The sequence below is a fragment of the Nipponia nippon genome, unplaced genomic scaffold (assembly GCF_047370975.1).
Source record: "Nipponia nippon isolate SJK-2023a ecotype South Korea unplaced genomic scaffold, ASM4737097v1 scaffold_33, whole genome shotgun sequence".
Classification (NCBI taxonomy): Eukaryota; Metazoa; Chordata; class Aves; order Pelecaniformes; family Threskiornithidae; genus Nipponia; species Nipponia nippon.
This window is the reverse complement of record NW_028262351.1, coordinates 3,991,147-4,004,171: the sequence shown is the minus strand read 5'-3', so window position 1 is coordinate 4,004,171 and position 13,025 is coordinate 3,991,147. Positions and strand designations below refer to the sequence as shown.

Below are 13,025 nucleotides of genomic sequence, written 5' to 3'. Positions count from 1 at the left end.
AATCTTCTCCCTGCATAGCCTCACAACATCCTTGTAGTCCTCCTGAGTTGCCTGCCCCTTCTTCCAAAGGTCATATGTGGCAATTAATCACGGACTCCATGTATGAGTTTAGGCAAAGACAAGCGAAGAAGACGACGACAACGACGACGATGACAATGACAATGACACTTTATTTTTTACAGTCTATCCCTTTTATAATATGATCTAGTGTTCACGAGCAAGCAAAACCCATTTCATTGGCTACTGTCTTTCGTCTACGTGTCTCTTCAGCATTACTTATTGGTTCTTCAAGCTGGTGCACGCGAATTCCTCTTTCAGGGATATATCCAATCTCATTCTTATTTTTCTGCCTCTAAGTTTCACAAACTTGTTTGTAACAAGCCTCAAGGCCACAGCTGCATTCCTGCGAACCTGTTTGTAACAAGCCTCAAGGGCACAGCTGCATCTCGTCAAAGTAAAACACTATCTCATTTTTTCCCCACAATTCCCCCTTTTTGTTTTTCTACTACAAAAGCTTGTTTAATCATATTCTATAGCATTTTCTGTACCCAAGACACTAGACAAGAAACTATCATTATTATAGCGCAAAATATTAGTAACAAGAAAAGACCCATTTTGATTAGAGACATTATCCACCCGCCAATTCCCCAACTTGTTAGTAAGTGATTCAGCCAACCAAATCCAGCACTGACTTGTAATTTGCTAACTTCAAATCTTTGATTGCTTTATGGATTAATTTGGAGTTATCTGATAAGTCATTCCCCATCAGTCTTCTCAGAGTTCAGTGTCTTCTGCTGTTTGTTCTTGTTATCCGATGCAAGAGCCGGTCTTATGCACCTTGCGGGTACCCACTTAGGTCCTACATCTGTTGAGACACAAGCATACCCTCTGCCCCAGGTTAGTAGATCAAAAGGACCTTCCCATTTACCTGTTTGTAGCGACTTTGTAAAAACTCGGGCCTTCTGTGGTGTGGCTGTTAAATCTTTTGATTGAAGAGACAGAAAATGAGAGATAATAACAGGAATATTATTTTCAGACATATTCAGGTAGTTTAACACATACACGGCTTTACTTAGTCTGTCTGCTGGAGTGGCTCCTGGCATTCCCCCTTTTTGTTTTTGCAGGTTCAATTGTTTGTTGCAAGATTTTCCAGCCCAGATATTTCCAAGGCTCAGTTTTTTGCACCTTTTCAGGGGCTATTTCAAGTCCACATCTGTTTAGAGCTCGTCGTATCTCTTTTTCTTAGTTGTGGGCAATCTCTTTTAAAATGTCCAGTTTTTCCACAGAAGAAACATGATTTCTGCACTTTCATTGCGGCAGCAAAAGCTGTAGCTAATGTTTCCATATGATGGGGTATTGACCCCACCTTTTGGGTAGCTTCTATCATGTCCGTTAAGGAGGGATTTTTTAGAGGCAAAAGCACTTTTTTACAGTCCATATTCACATTTTCAAAGGCTAATTTTAAGAGTAGGACCTCTCTTGCTTCTGCATTTTCGATTTGTTTTTCCAAAGCCTCTTTAAGACGATCTAAGAATGAGATATATCCCTCTCCTCTTCCTTGCTTTATTAATGTAAATGATTTTGTCGCTCTTCCGGCATCTGGCACTCTTAGTAATGCCTGTAAAGCAAGGTCTCTGCCTTGTGCTAATATCTCTGGTCGTAATCGTGCCTGTAACGTTGGGTGATTTAACAGCGGATCCCCCATAAGCTGTGGGAGTCCTGCCCCTTGTAAAGGGTCGCCTTGTTGTCGCTGCATATTAACAATTGTAGCGTTTTGGCAGGCGGTACGCCAGGTGCTTTCAAAGATCACCTTTTGCATTGGGGTCAATATAAGATTAGTAAGCGTGCATATATCAAATGGTACTATTTCATTTGTAAATATTCCCCATAGCAGGGATTGTGTAAAAGGAGAACCCAGTCCATGCGCGGAAACTGTTTGTCGTAGATATTTTAAAACATTATAGCCAAAAGGTTCATGCTCATCGGGGACATTTGCGTTGCTGCATATGACGGGACACGCTACCGCTGAACAAAAAGCTGTATCTCCCGCTTGCAATGCTTGGTTTTTAATCTTTTGCCACCTCACAGCAGCGGCTGATGCCCCCCGTTCCTCGGGCGGCAATTGATTATGGGTTTGTGGAGTATCGGCATTAGAAGCAGTAGAGAAAGGCGGTAAGAACGCCGACGCAGCAGGGGCCGGGGGCGGGCGGGGGAGTGGAGGGGTACTGGTTGCAGGGATCGGAAGGTCTAGCGGAGGTGTTGAAGCCATAGGAACAGGTGAAGGAGAAAACGGCGCAGAGGGCAGCGGCGGCGCGGGGCGGGGTGGAGGGTTGTGCATCCTGAGCACCCGCGAGCAAGGGCATGTCGGAGGACGAACCCGATGTCGGTGTTTCTGGCGTGCCCTGCGGGGTTAGCTCCGGAGCGGTAGCAGAAGCTGCAGCCTTTCCGTCTGACTCTAATTGTTCTAAAGTGTCTTTCAGTAAACGCCATGTCGTCAAAACACTTGTGGCATTACTGTCCCCCCTGGTGGCCGCTTCCCATAACACTTTTCCTGCCTCCTCCCAAGTCTCCACCTGGAACTCGGTCACTGCGTTCGCTTGTTGCCTGTTTTTTCGCAACCAAGTTAACAACAACCGAACCTTTCCTTCATCATAATTTATGCCCCTTTTTGCAAGGATTCGCAAAAATATACGCAAAATAGATTTTTCTTCCGAGGACATTTGCGCCCCCATTTTCCCGTCCCCAGCTGTTCACCTCTTTTTCCCGAGGTGATTAATTGTCGACAAGCAGCTCTCTGGTCCGCTGCAGTAGAGTTCAGCTCTATGGTCTGCTGCAATAAAGTTCAGCTGGGCTTGCCACTGGCCGCTCTCTCATCCGCGATTCTTAGGACTGAATCACGTCGTAGGACTGAATCACGTCATAGGACTGAATCACATCGGGGTCACCATTTGTGGCAATTAATCATGGACTCCGTGTATGAGTTTAGGCAAAGACAAGCGAAGAAGACGACAACGACGACGACGACAATGACAATGACACTTTATTTTTACAGTCTATCCCTTTTATAATATGATCTAGTGTTCACGAGCAAGCAAAACCCATTTCATTGGCTACTGTCTTTCATCTACGTGTCTCTTCAGCGTTACTTATTGGTTCTTCAAGCTGGTGCACGCGAATTCCTCTTTCAGGGATATATCCAATCTCATCCTTATTTTTCTGCCTCTAAGTTTCACAAACTTGTTTGTAAGAAGCCTCAAGGCCACAGCTGCATTCCTGCGAACCTGTTTGTAACAAGCTTCAAGGGCACAGCTACATCTCGTCAAAGTAAAACACTATCTCATTTATTCCCACAGTCATAAACTTTCTTTTTTTTCCTGAGTTCCAGCCAAAGCTCTCTGTTCAGCCAGGCCAGTCTTCCTCCCCACCGGCTCGTCTTTCGGCACGTAGGGGCAGCCTGCTCCTGCACCTTTAAGATTTCCTTCTTGAAGATTGTCCAGCCTTCCTGGACTCCTTTGCCCTTCAGGACTGCCTCCCAAGGGACTCTCTCAACCAGGCCCCTAAACAGGCCAAAGTCTGCCCTCTGAAAGTCCAAGGGAGCAGTTCTGCTGACCCCCTTCCTTACTTCTCTGAGAATCGAAAACTCTATCTTTTCATGATCGCTATGCCCAAGACTGCCTCCAGCCATCACATCACCCACAAGTGCTTCTCTGCTCACAAACAACAGGTCCAGTGGGGCGCCTTCCCTAGTTGGCTCCCTCACCAGCTGTGTCAGGAAGTTGTATCTTCCACACACTGCAGGAACCTCCTAGACTGTTTCCTCTCTGCTGTGTTGTATTTCCAGCAGGTATCTGGTAAGTTGAAGTCCCCCACGAGAACAAGCGCTAGTGATTGTGAGACTTCTCCCAGCTGCTTATAGGATATTTCATCTGCCTCTTCATCCTGGTTGGGTGGTCTATAACAGACTTCCACCATGATATCTGCCTTGTTGGCCTTCCCCCTGATTCTTACCCATAAACACTCAACCCTGTCATCACCATTGTCAAGCTCTAGACAGTCAAAACAGTCCCTAACATACAGGGCTGCCCCACTGCCTCTCCTTCCTTGCCTATCCCTTCTGAAGAGTTTATAGCCATCCATTGCAACGCTCCAGTTGTGCAAGCCATTCCACCATGTTTCTGTGATGGCAACTATATCATAGTTTTCCTGCTGCACAATGGCTTCCAGCTCCTCCTGTTGCCCATGCTGCGTGCATTCGTGTAGCTGCACTTCATTTGGGGTATTGACCCTGCCACCTTTATTGGGGGAGAAACCCTAATTCCTATGTGACCGTTCTGAGGTGCTTCCATGGTTTCTAACACATCGATAACCCTTGTGTCTTTGCTGCCACATGGCTCTCCATCCCCTACCTCCACTGCGATGGCAGACTGAAGGACCTTGCTAACACACCGTCCCTCAAACATTGGCGTGTTGCCCCCAGGCTTATCTGTAGCCATCCTGGTTTTCTCCCTTTTCCCCTTCAAATCTAGTTTAAAGCTTTTGCCATGAGCCCTACTAACTCTTGTGCAAAGATCCTTTTCCCCCTTTGAGAAGTCTTATGTCTTCTCCCACACGCTCCCTCTCCCTCTTTTGTCTCCCCCTCTGTCCATCTCTCTCTTTCTCGGACTTTCTTTTAGTCTCTCTCTCAGCCTGCCAATCTCTTTTTCTTAACCTTCCCCCTTCATTAATCTCCCCCTCTCTCTGCCTTTCTTCCTCTTTGCATCTGCCTCCCTCTCTGTGTCTCTCGTAATCTTTTCCTCTCTCTTCTTCCACTCTTTCATATCTCTCTCCACCCCTCTCTCTTAATACCTCTATCTCTGTTTTTCTCTCTTTACCTCTGTCCCCCCTCTTGCTCTTCACCCACTTTATTCTGCCTCTTTTTCATCATCCCTTTCACGCTCTTCTCCCTCTCACTCCCTTGCTCGTCTCTCCCCATAGTGATCTCTTCCCCTTTCTCTCCTTTCATCACTCTATCATCATATCTCTATATCTGCCTCTATCTTTATATTTGATACCCGCTCTGTCTGTTTCTCTCTTCTTCCCCTCTCCGCCATCTCTCTCCCTATCTTGCCGCCTCTCTTTCTTAATCTGCCTCTCCCGTATCCTCCCTCATTTCCTGTCTCTCTGTCTCTCAGCTTTCTTGCCATCCCTTGCTCTCATTGTTTCTCTCTCCCCATCTAGCTGCCTCTCTTTCCCACCACCCCCTCTGTATCTCTTCTGTCTCCCTCCTTGTCTCTCTGTTTGTTCCCCTCTTTCTTTCTTTTAGCCTCACTCTCAATATCTCCGTCCCTCTGTCTCCCTCTCTCCCATCTCTCTTTCTCTTCCCATCATCCTCTCTCTTTTCACAGCTGGCCCCCGTCTCTCCCTGTCTCTCACCCCCTCCCTCCCAGCCTCTTTTTTTGCTGTCTCTCTTGTCCCCTCTTGCTCTCTTCACCCCCTCTCTCTTTGTCGCTCTCTCCTTTTGTCTTTCTCTTCATCTATCTTTCTCTATCTTAATCTCTTCATCTCGTGCACGCTCTTCACCATTCTCTGTCTCCTTTTCACTCTGTTTTGCCTTTCTTTCTTTTAGTATCTCCCACCTCATCTACCTCCCACTCTCTTTTTTTATCTCTCTCCTTGGCTCTCTCTTCTCTCGCCCTCCCTCTTGGTCTCTCTCCCCCAGTCTCACTCTATCTTTGACCCCCTCACTTGCACTCTCCCCCCTCACTCCCATGCTCTCACTCTGTTTCTCCATCTCTCTCAGTCTTCGTCTCTCTTCCCCTCCCCACCCCCTTTTGCCTCGGTCTCTCACTCTCTCTTGCTCTCTCTCTCTCACACATGTTACAGAACTTGAAGTAAGTATGGAGTCTGTTTTCCAAGATGGATTTATTTACATACAAATTTACTGGAATGTAGTCATGGCTTTTCTTGTATGAGCACGCTACTTATTTCATCTCAATTTTCTTGAGCATTGCCATGTAGATAAGTCCTGAACAGTCTCCTCTGCTGCCTTTGTGACAATGAGTTGAGATCTGAACAGCTAATTGGCATAATTAGTATAAAAAAAAGTATTACATTTGGGATAGATGCGAGATCAGTGCTGAAAAATGCTTTTCATGCTTGTCCTTTTTAGTCAAAAGAAATAATTCCTGAATCTTTGTAGCTTGGTTTCCCTAACCCTTACACTCCCTTTGTGGTTTCAGGATTTTTTTTTTGCTAGCCATCTGGCATTGTGTGTGCAGATAGATATTTAATTGGTGGTTTGTTTTTGGATTTAAAGTGACTATTTCTTGGAGCCTGCACCTGCAATGCTTCTGGAGGGCAACATTGTTCCTATGCTAAAAAGTTAGCTGTAGCTCAAAAACAACATGGTCATTTCAAGCAAGAGGTAATGCTGTTTGACTTAAATATGAACATACAAATAAAGCCAAAACCACTATACTTGCAGCTTAGACAAAGTAATGTGTTTTAAAACAAGAATGCTTTTCCAAAATAATGTAATGTTTGTTTGTAATGCTTATAATGCTCTAACTTTGCTGATGTAGAACTCTAATTATGATATAAATCAGCTTTACTGGTTAAAAAAAAGCGTTGTATTTCCTTCCACCCATATTTTTTAATATTAAAAATGCATACACTCTAAAGGTGCAATTTTACAGTCTGAGTGTGGGCTACCACTGAAGGGGATGGCTCCCCTTCCCCTTCTTTAATTTAGTGACATCTATAGCTTAAGATACTAGAGATTTTTTTCTTTTAATTTTCATTTTACTCTACAAATGTGGCATCCTTTCTCATGGTCCTAATGGAGAGGTTCCAATTGAAATACTAATTTTGAAAATAAGTAGTCATGTCTCTGTTGTACCAAGGTTATTATCCCTGACAGAGATACCATTCTTTTGCTCCTGTGCATAGACCCAACTGATAAGGGACATTCCTGCCCTCTTCAAGCTCTTCTGCATGGGCAGAGATAAATAGCACAACTGGCAGTCTAGCTAATGCACTGTGTAGATGGGTGTTGTAGTGTGCATACATAGAAAAGGAAGGGTAAGGACTTCAAGTCACATGTCAAAACGTATTAATGTAGGAAGAAAGCATTTAGGTTGGTTTCCACCACTTCCCTGATTAGGTATATTTAAAATTTGTCTGGCTTCTCTTCAATCTCCTTTTACCTGCACAGGCCTACCTTCAGCATCCCCGTGCTGAAGTTCTGAACGATGTTAATGGCTTCAGTCTCTCTTAATCTACATCTGAAATCTGTTATTGCTTCCAAATTGCCTAATATACTTTAAATTTTCTCTGAATTAAACCCAGATTGAAATGCTGAAAAAGAATAAAGATGAAACATATAATGGCAGATGCCTTCAGAACTGCATTTGAGCAGCAGCTAATATAGAGGAAGGACCAAGCCTTATAAACTGAAGATGTCTGAAAGTGGATGGTAACTGGGCATGTTGTGCAACTTATGGTTGAATAGAAAAGAAGGGAGTTGACAAGTGGCACAGGCAGACCTGCTTGTTGTATCAAATGTATGGTTGTGGTTTAATTGCTGACAGAGGTTTCTGATGAGTCAAGGAAAAGAGAACAAAGTTATGTCAAAACTGTGAATATGTTAAATAGTGTATCATGTAGTTGAGGAATTTCTGTCAGAAGTTTCATGTGTGTGATGTAGGATGTCTGTGTAATAGTAATCATTCTATAAATACTGCTGTATGACATTGGAGTTACCTGTCTAGGCATTTAATGTAGCCTTTTTTATTACACATTCATGAACTGCATTATCTGAGTAAGAACATGTTAGAATAAATAGGCAGTTATCCGGGATGACAATAACATTCTGGATATTAAAGATGCTTATTATGAAAACAACATAAAAAAGCTAACATCTGGCAAGTTTAGCCTGGCCATTTTCGATACTATCAACATTTTAAATAGCTTTTTTAATGAGCTCTATATAAGACTTATGGAAGGAGGATAAATGCAAAAATATATACTGAGCTTTCACTGAAATGCTAAATAGAAAATTTTCTGGTTTTTTGAAAGCATTTAAAGCTTTTTATTATACATGTGTGTCTATATATAGTATGTATTTTTTATTATTATATTATAATTATACTTAACATGATCATCCATGAGTTTCAAAGCAGTCTGTAAAAGAGGAAGAACTGTAATTATCCTTTTCTTTTTTTGAGAGAGGTAAAGAGAAGCATTTAACTGTTTATGTCATGGTCAAAACTTGAAGATATATTTGTGTTAGCCATTGACCTGGAGGTGCTAGGCTTAGTCTGGAGGATCTTATGGATTCCTTAGAGTGCCCTCAGGAAGTAATACTAAACCAGGATACATCTTGAGTATGTTTCCCCTATACTGATGTCATTGTTCCTAAGCTTTGTATTCTGATACATATATTTCATAAGTTGTTTACTGTATTTTAAACTTTTTAAAAAATTCTTAAACTTTTAAACAACTTGTGTCAAAAAATCTTTTTTTTAGGCTACCTACTGCTTTAAAAAAAATTTACAAAGAATTGTTTAACTAGAACCAAAGTGTATTTTTCATATTGCAAAAAGAAAGTTCTTTTCTATTTGCCCATATTTGTGAAGAAAAGACTATTTAGTCTTTAAGTGATGGTAAGGGTGGTGCTGTGTGCAAACAATCTGCGATATGATGTACAGTAAAAGAAGCTTTAATTTGCATTCTCCTTTCAGAGGAGGTAGCTCAGAAGCCTGTTTTATGCATGCCCATTTTATCCTGAAGTAGTTTTCCTCTTCTTGAGCAATACTAGAGATCATGTCCTCTTGTGTTTCAGAAAAAAAATACTCTTTTTCTCAGGACGTGTCAAGTTTCAAGGGATCAAAAAAAGTCTGGGACAAAAATTATCAGGCGTGCTCTCATCAGATCTGGACTGGGTGCCTTCTACTGGGGAAAGTCACGACAAGAAATTTTATCAGAATTATGAAAATGGCTCAAAATTAATGTAAATTAGTGATTTTTTGCTACAAGGAAAGGTTATTTTTTTACTTTTTTTTCCTAACAACAACTGATAACCAAAATAAATTTCAATGACAAGTTAAAAAATTCTGTGGATTCTTTTCCATCTTTAGGGTCTACTGAAAAGAAGGTATACATAAAATGTGAAAAGGAAAGTGCTATATTATACTGACTGCGTAGTTCCCTAAAATGACACTAACATTGGACACATTTCAAAAAACAGTATGTGAGAAGTAGTAGATTGCAATTTGAGTGTGATTTCAAATGTTGACAATTTATATTTTTTCATATGCCTTTTGATAACATACTGAGTCACTGAAACCAAAGAAAAATTTTTAACACTAGCTTTTTGCATATAATTCCAAAGTCAATCTAGAATGAGACTTTCCAGTTCCAAGCCTGTTTTATCTTGCTTGAAAAAAATTCTCCATTGCTTTACTGCTAATCAAATAGTTATTATTTGACTGTTAGGTTCTTACTTCATTTTCTTGTTTGATAAGAGATAATAAATATAATAAATTTACTTCAGAAGAACTTGTTGAATAACAGAAAATATTACTGTTGCTGCTACTCATGGCTTTGTATAAAGGCTATGGTATTACAGTAGTATAGGGACATCTTTTATTCAAGAAAAGAAGTGACGTGCCCTGCCCCCAGCTTCTGGCAGAAGTGTGTGTGTCTCTCCCCACCCCCCCTCAGACAGCCACGTGTTTAATTTGCCCTGGAAGTCACTCCCCTTTTCTGGCTATGTGATCTGTTGTGATTGGCGGGCAGAACCAGTCACTCCTTCCAGTTAACCCAGAAGTACATCCGACCAGGAAGTCCCTTCCCCCTACATACACAGGGGGCCACCATTTTGTTTCAGCTGCCATTTTATGGTGGGGAGCTGCCATTTTGTTAAATGTCATAACCCATGCATTTTCATACTGCTCTGCGATTGGCTGACAGCCATTTCTTGACACCATCATCCCACGTGTTTTCTGTTAAGGGATGTTAAGAGTGTGGCAGCCTCCTCCAGCTGCTCCGCCTCAGTAATATCTCCTGCCCAGCCACTGGAGCCCAGCCCAGTGCCCCAGGGACCTAGAGTCTCTGCCCAAGTTGAGGGATGCAGCTGCTGCTTTTCCATTTGCAGGTTCAATCAGTAGCAAAGCTGAGCACGTATCCCAGACACACACACACATGTGCGTGCGTGTGCACACACACAGAGAACACTGACGTGGCCAGTCACATAGACTGCCACGGACAAGGTGCTGCCTTCAACAGCACTTACATACAGGACTTAAACATAAGCATAGACAGCCGAGTTCCCTTCCTCTTCTTCGGCTAGTAGAGATAGAAGTTCACTGATGAAAGCACACACACAACACTCTGTAGTTCACAAGCACACACACATTCATGGAGCTCTCAAGTACTGGCACAGCCTTTCTGTCTGCCCGGTACCCCTGCCCAGATCCTGGTCCCTCTTACCCACTTCACAGGTCCCCTACTCCCTGGCTAGTCCAAATTGATGCTCACTAGCAAACACGCACTCACTCACACACTTGTCCCACAGGCATTCCACACGCACAAGCAGACCCTTGCCTGCCTGATACCCTGGCCTGGACCTGAGGCCCCCCTACTCACCAGCTAGTTCAGTTTAAAGTTTGCTAGTGAATTACTCATGCACAATCCATGCACACCAGGTTTGGGGTAGATACAGACACTTGCCCCCCTGCCAGCAGCAGGCTGTGACCTGTGGTCCTGCTCCAGCCACCAGTGCTGAGCCTCTCACTCACACCAGTCACGCCCAGTATCTGGTTTTGGGAACACACACTGTTCCCACCCTAGTGGCTGGAAGTTAAAGAAAGACACCCCCCCACTTGCTCCAGTAGCTGGCACCAAGACCCCCACTTGCTCCAGTAGCTGACATCACAGGACTGGGGTACCTGCATCCCAGGTCTGACTCCAGTAGCTGGCACCAATTTTCACTCACACACACAGGTCTCACCAGTAGCTGGCACTTAGTCCTCATAGCAAACATGCACACAGTATAGAGAGTGAGATTACACAGACAGATATTTAAGAAAAGATTTAATAAGAAGATATAAGAAGATAGGACAAATTGCGGTGATCAGGCACAGGGCTTAGCCAGACAAGCATACTGACTGGCCCTATACCAGCCCAGTTATGCACAGGGCCATCCCCTTTTATACCCTTTTCTGTCTACCCCCTCTTTGTTCCTTCCTGCTCCCCCTTCCCCTGCACATTGCCTCATCAGCTGGAATAGTCCCACTTCCCCTTCCAACATCCTAGACCCTCAGCTTTGCATCCTTATCAGTTGCAAATTCATATTTTGCCTGCACTTTCTTGATAGCCCATCAGTGTGACTGACCAGGTTTGTTTCTGGTTATTGTCTTTGTTAACATTAATTGATCAGGTTTTATGTCTCTGTGTGTCTCTCCCTCCCTTTCCTTATCCACCCAAATGAAAAAATGACCATTCTCATACTCCACATATACTTACCAATTAGCGTGACTGACAGGTTTGTTCTTATCATGACCTCCTTTATCATTTCTGGGTCAGGTTTGTCTCTGTATCTTCTTGTTTATGGCTCCATTGACCAGATACCCTTAAAGGACACTCTCCTTCCACATATCCTTACATTTTCAGGCAGCACTGTGAATGGCTGGCAGGAACATAGCAAGTAATCCCTCGAGGCGGTAAACTCATGTGCATATATATATCCAGCCAGAGTATACGTTTCATAGACTCCTTAAGTTTTTTACCCATGAAACTAAGCCTTCCTCAAGCTATGGGTAGCAAAGGCTGCAACGGTTATTGCTTAGATATCCCACGACCTGCTTCTCCTTTTACGTGATTAACATTATTGTGGTGTTAATGATGTCCAGCAGGTCAAGGGAAGTAATTCTGTTCTTCTACTCTGCTCTGGTGAGACCCCACCTGCAGTACTGCATCCAGCTCTGGAGTCCCAAGTACAAGAAAGACATGGGCCTGTTGGAGTGGGTCCAGAGGAGGGCCATGAAAATGATCAGAGGGATGGAACACCTCTCCTATGAGGAAAGGCTGAGAGACTTGGGGTTGTTTAGCCTGGAGAAGAGAAGGTGTGCTGGTTTTGGCTGGGATAGAGTTAATTTTCTTCATAGTAGCTATTATGGGGCTATATTTTGGATTTCTGATGAAAACAGTGTTGATGATAATAGAGGGATGTTTTCGTTATTGCTGAGCAGTGCTAACACAGAGTCAAGGCCTTTTCTGCTTCTCACACTGCCCTGCCAACGAGTAGGCTGGGGGTTGTCATGGTTTAACCCCAGCGGGCAACTAAGCACCACACAGCCGCTCGCTCACTCCCCCCACAATGGGATGAGGGAGAGAATCAGAAGAGTAAAAGTGAGAAAACTCATGGCTTGAGATAAAGACAGTTTAATAGGTAAAGCAAAAGCAAAGCAAGGAATTCATTCACTACTTCCCATTGGCAGGCAGGTGTTCAGCCATCTCCAGGAAATCAGGGCTTCATCACATGTAACAGTTACTTGGGAAGACAAACGCCATCACTCTGAACGTCCCCCCTTCCTCCTTCTTCCCCCAGCTTTTATTGCTGAGCATGATGTCATATGGTCTGGGATATCCCTTTAGTCAGTTGGGGTCAGCTGTCCTGGCTGTGTCCCATCCCAACTTCTTGTGCACCCCCCAGCCTACTCACTGGCAGGGCGATGTGAGGAGCAGAAAAGGCCTTGACTCTGTGTAAGCACTGCTTAGCAGGAACTAAAACATCCCTGTGTTATCAACACTGTTTTCAGCACAAATCCAAAACATAGCCCCATGCAAGCTACTATGAAGAAAATTAATTGTATCCCAGCCAAAACCAGCACACTTGGGTAGTTAAAATACTTCTATTGGTATTTCTTAGGTATATTGCTTTGGTTTTGTCTAAGGTTAACAAGAAATTTAGGAATATGACCCAGGGCCCGCAAAAGCATGGTCATGGGTGGCAAGGCTTGTGGGAGAATATGGGCAGGTATCTA

At 43.5% G+C, this 13,025-nt stretch overlaps 1 protein-coding gene across 1 annotated transcript; it reads right to left on the bottom strand.

The window, feature by feature from the left end:
* Positions 1-266: 266 nt before the first annotated feature.
* Positions 267-2,584, bottom strand: LOC148054199 (endogenous retrovirus group K member 24 Gag polyprotein-like). Its single transcript, XM_087770813.1, has one exon. It carries the CDS (start codon positions 2,336-2,338, stop codon positions 1,202-1,204), a length of 1,137 nt encoding a protein of 378 aa, XP_087626939.1. The 5' UTR covers positions 2,339-2,584; the 3' UTR covers positions 267-1,201.
* Positions 2,585-13,025: the final 10,441 nt, after the last annotated feature.

Excerpts from the sequence above, each read along its gene's own strand:
- LOC148054199 (XM_087770813.1), bottom strand. The coding sequence starts at position 2,338 with ATGCACAACCCTCCACCCCGCCCCGCGCCGCCGCTGCCCTCTGCGCCG.